Below are 9456 nucleotides of genomic sequence, written 5' to 3'. Positions count from 1 at the left end.
CTCCCCGCCAAAGCCCCCGTGGCGCCGGAGGGGACGCGCTGCGGCCCTCTCTCCTGTCCTCCTCCTCCAAACCCGGGCGGGAACCCCAGCAAGCACCCGGTGCCCAGCGCCCGCCAGGCCCCTCGCTCGCCCCAGCCCCTAAGCCAGGCTCTGAGGTCGGGTTGGGGTGCCACCTGCGGGCCACCACGCGCGGGCTCCGGTGCGCGGCTCCCCGGCAGACTGGGCGGCTCCCTACCGGGCTGGGCGGCTCCCCCGCGGGTGCGGGGCGAGGGGCGCGGGGCCTGGGGGTGGCAGAGTCGCAGGCCGCGCTGCGGTCCCACCCGGCCGAGAGGCGGCGCGGAGCCCGCACGGGCCGCCTCTGCGATTGGCTGCGCCCCCCCTCCTCCCCCGCTCCGCCCGCCGCGGCGCCCGCCCGAGGAGCGAGGACGCGGGGACCCGCCTCCCGCCCGCTCCCGACCCCGGGCGCGCGGGATAAAAGGCGGGCGGCGGGCGCGGGAGCCCGGGCCCTGCAGCCTGCGAGCGCCTCCGGCGGGCTGGCTTCACCAGCTCCCCCCCCACCCCAACCCTGCTCCCGGCGCGGTACCTGCAGCCGAGCGAGAGCCGGGGGGACACCGCGCCGCCGCCTCCAAAGTCGCCAAAGTTGAGAGGCTGCCGCCCACCGGGAGGGAGCAGGAGGGAAGGTGCGAGCGAGCGAGCGAGCGAGCGAGCGCGCGGGGCCCGAAGCGAGCCGGCGACGCGCAGAGCTGCCGAGCGAGCGCACGGCCGTCGGCGGCCTCTCCCGAGCCGCTGCGGCTTCCCAGCGCTGTGAGTGGTCGGCTAGACCGACGGCTGGCTAAGTATTTCCGTTCAATTGTTTACGGGATGCGATTGTGTGTTTTTTTGTGTCGGTGGAGGGGAGTTAAGGCAGAATGCGTCCTTTTTAGAAACTGAGTTTCTCAGAGTGAGACGGTTGCATTGACAGAGGAAGGTACCTGGAAATCTTACTGAGTTGGAGGAACCTAAGGGGGAAAAAGCATTTAACAGGTTTTCCCCTTTCTTTTCTGTTTTGCTTCCTTGTTGGAAATGAAAGCCATTTCCAAAGTTAATTGGAACAAAAGTGAATACGGAATAACTGAGGGGTTAACTAATGGCAGTTAACTTGTACTTTCCTCCCTTTTTAAATATTGTTACCAGATTGGTGGGAGGCTGAGCTGGTGAGAAGCGACTGGAAGAGACTCAGAGGCGACCATAATGTCGTTAAGGTTCCACACACTGCCCACCCTGCCTGGAGCTGTCAAACCGGGTTGCAGAGAGCTGCTGTATTTGTTGGTCATCACCGTGATGGTGAACCCCGGAGCCTCAGGAATGTGTCCCACGGCTTGCATCTGTGCCACTGACATTGTCAGCTGCACCAACAAGAACCTGTCTAAGGTGCCTGGGAACCTTTTCAGACTGATGAGAAGACTGGATCTGAGCCATAACAGAATTGGACTTCTAGATGCCGACTGGATTCCTATGTCGTTTGTCAAGCTGAGCACGCTAATTATTCGTCACAACAACATCACCAGTATCTCCACGGGCAGTTTCTCCACGACCCCAAATCTAAAGTGTCTTGACTTATCATCCAATAGGCTGAAGTCGGTGAAAAGTGCCGTGTTCCAAGAGCTGAAGGTTCTGGAGGTGCTCCTGCTCTACAACAATCACATTTCCCATCTGGACCCGGCAGCTTTTGGAGGTCTCTCCCACTTGCAGAAACTCTACTTGAGTGGGAACCTCCTCACACAGTTTCCTATGGATTTGTATGTTGGGAGGTTCAGGCTGGCCGATCTGACATTTTTAGATGTTTCTTATAATCGAATCCCTTCCATACCAATGCACCATATAAATTTAGTGCCGGGAAAACAGCTGAGGGGCATCTACCTTCATGGAAATCCGTTCATCTGTGATTGCTCCCTGTACTCATTGCTGATCTTTTGGTACCGTAGGCACTTTAGCTCAGTGATGGATTTTAAGAATGACTATACCTGTCGCCTATGGTCAGACTCCAGACACTCCCATCAGCTGTCCCTGCTCCAGGATAGCTTTCTGAACTGTTCTGAGAGTGTCATCAATAGCTCCTTCCATGCTCTTGGCTTTATTCACGAGGCACAGGTCGGGGAAAGGCTGGTTGTCCACTGTGACAGCAAGACTGGTAATGGAAATACTGATTTTGTCTGGGTTGGTCCCGATAACAGACTGCTGGAGCCTGATAAAGACATGGGAAACTTTCGTGTGTTTTACAATGGCAGTCTGGTTATAGAGAGCCCTGGCTTCGAGGATGCCGGAGTTTATTCCTGTATCGCAATGAATAGGCAACGCCTGTTAAATGAAACTGTGGATATCATGATAAATGTGAGCAATTTCACCATAAACAGATCCCATGCTCATGAGGCATTTAACACGGCTTTTACCACTCTCGCAGCCTGCGTGGCCAGTATAGTCCTGGTACTGCTGTATCTGTACCTGACGCCGTGCCCATGCAAATGTAAGTCCAAGAGACAGAAAGATGTGCTGAACCAAGGCAGTGCCCATTCCTCCATTCTCAGTCCTGGCCCCTCTGGCGATGCCTCAGCTGATGAACGCAGGGGAGGTAAAAGAGTGGTGTTTTTGGAACCCCTGAAGGATACTGCAGCGGGGCAGAATGGGAAAGTCAAGCTTTTCCCCAGTGAGACTGTGATAGCCGAGGGCATCTTAAAGTCCACGAGGGTGAAATCTGACTCGGATTCAGTCAACTCTGTGTTCTCAGACACACCCTTTGTGGCATCCGCTTAATTGTGTGCCTGTGTCTGTCTGGTGTCATGATTTAGTCTCTCCCTAATTTAACTTTGTGTGGTCCACAAAATCCATAGCAGGGCAGAAATTGTTTTTGTCTTCTGAGATAAAACCAAATGGTGTCTTAAGATGGTTGCTAGGAAATGAAGCCAAGCACACTGGTTGCTCAGTGTGCTGGGAAAAGAGGAGGTTGCTTTTGAGAGTTTAAGTTCTAGATAACAGCGTCTTAGCCTTCAGCATCCTTGATGATTTCAAAGCTGTTCTGAAAGCACTGTGACCGGCATTTATCCTTTTATCGGCTCTCAAAGGAAAAAAACGAATCTATGTATTAGATGTCTTTAAAAATAGACTGTTAACTTACTAGAACCAAAGTTGAGCTTTTCTTTCTTTTTTTAGAAAAACATTAGTGACTTCTTTCATCTTTAGAAGATGTAGAAGGAAGACTCGGTTATTTATAAAGCATAAAGTTTGTTTTTTTTTTCCAATCAAGAATCATCATTTCAGACCAGAATGGACAAACTGATAATACCCGTGGGGTTATGTCACATCCTCTGTCCTGTGGAGTAAGTAGTGGAAAAGGTGTAGTTGCTGAGCTATCTCCCTTCTCTGTGTTCCTTATGCTGTATCCTGGTACAAAAGCTCCCACTGAACAATTAAAGGTGTCATTATTTGTTGCCAAGGACATGCAGATACCAAAATGTCTGAGCAGCTCTCTAAACCCTCGTTCTAACATGCTTGTTTGTCCTTCTGCTTGTGTATCTGTAAAATCTTAAGTTACACGAACTACTAAGTGGACCCAAATGTGCTGGGATTTGAGACATCTAAATCAGTGTAAATACATGTGCTCTGTGACTTGATGTTTTATTTACAAATGCAATCTGAGATGTTTTATGTGACTAGATAGTACTGTGTGTAGAGCTCTGTCACATGGTGCACACATTACAGTAAAGTGTCTCTTCAAAATTCATGTTATTACCATAGGGACTTTATTTTTTTTTAAGAGGGAGGAAAATAGCTTTAATATATTCTAACCAGATTTTTACTCCCTCTATCACAGTTTACTCTGGTCTCATGCATTCCAACCAGGTTTGGAAGACATTTACATTCTAGTTCTAGGACAAGCAAGTGCCTGGGAGACCTGATTATTCCCACATCTGCTGAGAGATAATCACGAGCCTCTCTGGCACTAAAACAGAGGGTTCAGAACAACTGATGCTTCGAGTTCCTTCCCATGTTAGACTCTAGTTTCCTGGCAGCCCCAGCTGCCGGCCCCAGAGTACACTGGCCTTCTAACCCTGTACCATATACTGAGGGAGTATTGGGACGGGGTTAGGACAGACCAGCAGAGCACTGACAGGTTAAGATGGACTGGCATCTCACTGTAGCTCACGAGGGGTTGAGTGATGGAGGCTCAGAGAGAATCATGGGTTGTGTATGACCAAACAGTGAGTGAGTGACAGTAACAGAAGAAAAGCCAAGCTCAGCATGCTCTCTGGAGAAAATAAGGGGCCCAAGAGAATGGTTGCCTTAAACACCTATGGACTTGGAAAAGAAATAAAATCAGAAGAGTGACCCAAGGCAGAGGAGAAGCCAGTACACACCTTCCTAGGGAACGTTGGGCGTGGTGAACAGTAGGACATTATAGAGACATGAGGATTTAAGGTTGACTGACAGTGGTGACTCACTGGGGACACAGTTTGTAATAGTGGACATGTGACAGCTCTCTGAGTGCTGTCCAGCATTCTCTGTAGCAGAGTGGTCGGCAGGGAGTTAAGGAGCGAGTGGGCAGGAGGTCCCTAGGGAATAGGATGCAGAATGGGGGCTCAGTGTTGTGAACATTATTACACAGTGTTAAAAATGACCGCCCTGCGCCTCAGATCCCTCACCCTGTAGGCAGGATCCTTCAGAGCCGTGTTACCAGCAGGCATTTTGTTGTGGCTGCAGCTGTTTAAGTATTAGGAGATGTGTGGAGCTGGTGTGACCACGGGGCCATCTTCTCCCTTCATATTTAGATCACAGTAGCTGCTGAGGCACAAAGGTGCTGCCTCTGGGGTATGATGGTGCTGGCACCACTCTGGCAACAAAATTGAAGAGCATCCCTAAGATGCATTTCGTCTGGATGAGACCTGTAAGGGCTTCCAGCTGCTGATTCTAGGGAATGAAGTGTTGGGCTTGGCAGGGAAATAGGGGCAGTGCTGGGAGTGAGTCAGTGATGGCATTCTGTCGTGGCTTCCAATGCCCACATGTCAGGTTAGGGGTAGGATACAGTTATTTGGAAACCTAGATACTTTTAATCATAATAAAATGAAAAAAAAAATCCCGAGTTTTCAAAACTCTTGTTTTTGACCAAACATAGGAAACAACAACAACAACAACAAAAATGGCTATAAATCCTCGAACTGAATGTTGTGGTGTGGAATTCTAAGTGCCTAGGCATATCAATTTTTTTATATTTTATTTATTCATTTATTTATTTATTTATTTTTGGTTTTTTGGGACAGGGTTTCTCTGTGGCTTTGGAGGCTGTTGTCCTGGAACTAGCTCTTGTAGACCAGGCTGGTCTCAAACTCACAGAGATTCCCCACCTCTGATTAAAGGCATGCGTCAGCAACGCCCGGCGGCATATCAATTTTTAAGTAGGAGCCTGATCATGTATTTTAAATATAGAAACAAAATTAATGTGTGTTTTATAAATTTGCCTCACTCAAAACTTTTATAATTTTTCTTCTGAGCAATAACCTGGACTTACGAAACTGGGTGACTTTTTAAGCCAGTGGGGGGAGAGCACATAGTGGGGAGAGATGGAGGCTCATTGGGAAATCAAGTCCCAGTCTCAGGTGTGACATTTTCTTTCTCAAACACTTATTCAGTGTGTGTGCGCACATGCGTGCATGTGTGTGTGCGCGTGCGCGTGTGTACTAGTGCAGGTACCTGTGCAGCCCAGAGGCGCCTTATCCCTTGGAGTTGGAGGTACAGGAGTTTTAAGCTGTCTGACTCATGCTGGAAACTGAACTCTGGTACTCTGTAAAAGCTTTTAACCACTGAGCCATCTCTTTCCCTGATGAAATTTCCTTGGGTTTAGAGTATTTTCACTGAATTGGAGGTTCAGGTTCACTCTTTTTTTATATGTGTGTGTATAAAATAATTGTAATTTTGAGTTAAGAATTTTAGTGGTACGGGGGTGGGAATTTAGTGGATAAAAGCCAAGACTGATGACCTGAGTTGGGGGTCCCCAGAACCCAGCTCAAAAAACTGTAGTCAAGCATCACTAACCCCAGAACACCTTCGGAAAGATGAGGGAGAAACAGAAGGACCTCCAGAATCTGGAGGGCAGTGAGCCTGGCTCACACAGCAGTGAAGAGACTCTCACACAAGGGCAGGACAGGCAAAGGGAGGCCAGTGTGGGAAGGTTGTCCTCTGACTTCTGTTCTCCCACTGTGGCAACTGTGTACCTGTCTGCACACACACACACACACACACACACACACACACACACACACACACACACATGCAAAGTACACACACACATGCAAAGTACACACACACATGCAAAGTACACACACACATGCAAAGTACACACATGCAAAGTATACACACAAGCACACACAAACACAAGTATACATACAGGCACACACACAAGTGTACAACACACAAGTACACATGAGCACACTCACAAGCACACATGAGCACATATACACACAAACACATACAAACACAAGTATACAGGACACACCAGTACACAGGAGCACACACAAACAAGTATACACACACATAAACATATACAAGAACACATAGAACATACACAAAATATTTTAACAGCATTTTCAAGACTAACACTCTGAAATGATGCCCCCAAAAGACTTTAGAATGTAGGCTGGCCTCTGCATTACTCCTCACCACTGCCCCAGACACAGTTCAATTTTTAATTTTAGTTTTGCTTGACTAAGCATATAAAAATGAATTAAAATTTTCCAAATAAACTTTGCCCCCCCAATAAAACATTAATTAGGAAAAGGGATAAATGAAATGCCTGAGGGTGGCACATAAGAGGGAAGACAGGCAGACAATCTCAGGAAGACCTAAGAAGACGTGTGGTTGGGGAAGCCTATGACATACTGTTGAACCAGGAGCCAGCCTGCAGGCTAAGCACCATCATTGTTTTCTTTGCCACAGCCACTGCCAATCCCTGCCACCTTTTGGTGTCATTGACTTGCCTAGAGGCCAAGCAGAAAGTCCAAAGCCAGGCTTCTCCACACAATCTTAGGGGAAAGTAAGATAAACATGGGCTTCCCCCTCTTCTAACCAGAGAGTCAAATTCGGGAAGTTTAGGATGGAGCCTGCCAATCATATTTGAAGTTTTTTCTTACTATATGATTCTCATTCTACCTGATTTGTTCAAATATATGCTAAGTGGGACCATAGCAGCCTACATGTATTGAGGCATGTCAAAGGCAGTATTACTTGTTAATGGATTTATTAATAAAAGGAAAAATCTTAGTCCCCTAAAAATAGACTGTTTTTTTTTTTTCTTTTTAAAACAAGATTTCGGTATGCTGACTCTAAATGGACCCCTAAGAAAGCACTGGCTGGAACTTAAAGGCTTATGTTTTTCCAAATGACGAAATCTGAAATTACTTTGACATGACAACATCCCTGATTCTTTCATTTTTAAAGCTATTTTTAGTCTGAAAGCAGCTACAACAGATCGGGTTTGTAACAATGAGCACTGAAGCTTTCAAATTTGATTAGCTCATAGCACCGTTAGCATATATTCCAAGGATTTTGAGTGCTGGTTCCATTTACAGAGAACCAAAATGTCATTGTTTTCCAACATACTAAGCTATTCTTTTTAAAAACCCACGAGACCTTTTCCTAATTCCCTCCTTCCTCCCCTTCCCAAGGGCAGCTCCAGGACTGTATTTCTCATCATGGTAGTCTGTATGGAGAGGTAGTTATCAGTTTGACATATAAGTTATTCAGTTTTTTTTTTTAATCACAATAATCATGAAAACTTTTAAAGTATTCACACGGGTGTTTTCCTGGAGAGTCTTTGTGATTACAGATGAGTTTTCTCTGGGTCCTAGACTACTGTCTGTTGCTGTGATAACAAAGGTGACCAAAAGCAACTTGGGGAAGGAAGGGCTGATTTGCCTTACCCATTCTGATCCAGTCCATCACTGATGGAAGTCAGAGCAGAACTATAGAGGAGTGCTTCCTACTAGCTTGCTCTCCCTGGCTTGCTCAGCCTTCTTTCTTATGTATCCCAAGGAGTGACACTGCCCATTGTGGCCTGGGCCCTCCTACATCAATCATCAATCAAGGAAATGCCTCACAGACATGCCCACAGGCCAGTCTGATTGAAGCAATTCCTCCTTCGAGATTCCCTCTTCTCAGGGATGTCAAGTTGATTAAAAAAAAAGTATACCTCTTGAATAATTTAGAATATTACCTAGGGGCCATTGAGATTTGCAGATGGATTACAGGGAAGGCAAACCTTTTATAATAAGGACAAAAGTAAACAAAATTGTTAAATAGACATTGTAAAATGCAAAAATAGCATTTATACTGGACTCATATATTGAGCACCTACTGAGTACCAGGCACACGATGAGAAATAGTATTGATTTACTGTCATTCCTCCTAGAAGCAAGCTTGAAAGATGGGAAGGCTAGTAAATGGGAAAGAAGCTCAAAACAGTAAAGAGAATTTTCTCAGATGACTCAGTTAATAACTTGTATTAAATCATGTACACACACACACACACACACACACACACACACACACACACCTACCTCTCCATATTCTCACATAGACAAGTTTACTGGTAAAATTACTTTGTAAGGCATACGTCATCAGTAAAGTATGATACTTTAAAGTACTTTAAAAACTTTTAAAGTAAAGAACATGAGGAGGAGGAAGGTGTTTCAGGCAGAAGAACGCTTGCTGCACATGCATGAGTTGTGATACACAGTTCCCACATAAAAAGCTTATCTTGAGCTGGGCAGTGGTGGCGCACGCCTTTTTACCAGCACTCAGGAGGCAGAGGCAGGTGGATCTCAGTGAGTTCAAGGCCAGCCTCGTCTACAGAGTAGGTTCCACAACAGTCCAGACTACAGAGAAATCCTGTCTTGAACCCGCACCCCCACCCCCCAAAACAAAAGCTTGGTGGCATGCACCTGCCCCAGTGCTACAGGTAGGAGAGTTGGGGTGGTGTAAACTTGGATTCCTGGAGTTTCCTGGGCAACCAATCTAACCAGTTGTTGAGTTCCAGGTTTAGTGAGAACCGATTTCAGACAAAAGTTGAAGAGCTTCTGAGGAAGACCAAGCATCGACCTCTAGCTGCCACACCCATGTGCACAAACAGGAGTATACGTGAACATACAAACATGCAAAGTATGTGGAGTAATTAATTTTCAGGGAAAGTGTATGGAGAAGATGAATAGGAGAGCATAAGTTATAATAGATGTGGACATGCTTTTGAAAACAAATGCAGTACAAATAGCACAAATGGAAACCCATCCAGGAAGATGGAGATTAGGTAGCTGTTTTGGTTACTTTTCTATTGCCTGGACAAAAACCATGAGTAAGGCAACTTGTAAAAGAAAGCATTTATTTTGGGGGCTCACAGTTCTAGAGACCATGACCATCATGGTGGGGAGCATGGTA

At 46.5% G+C, this 9456-nt stretch overlaps 1 protein-coding gene across 1 annotated transcript; it reads left to right on the top strand.

The window, feature by feature from the left end:
• The first annotated feature begins 1230 nt into the window (after positions 1–1230).
• Amigo2 (adhesion molecule with Ig like domain 2) lies at positions 1231–2790 on the top strand. The gene has a single exon (XM_035438820.1). The coding sequence runs from the start codon at positions 1231–1233 to the stop codon at positions 2788–2790; it is 1560 nt and encodes a 519-aa protein (XP_035294711.1).
• The last annotated feature ends 6666 nt before the right edge of the window (positions 2791–9456 follow it).

Source organism: Cricetulus griseus, chromosome 2, assembly GCF_003668045.3.
Source record: "Cricetulus griseus strain 17A/GY chromosome 2, alternate assembly CriGri-PICRH-1.0, whole genome shotgun sequence".
Lineage (NCBI taxonomy): Eukaryota > Metazoa > Chordata > Mammalia > Rodentia > Cricetidae > Cricetulus > Cricetulus griseus.
This window is presented reverse-complemented; position numbering and strand designations above follow the sequence as displayed.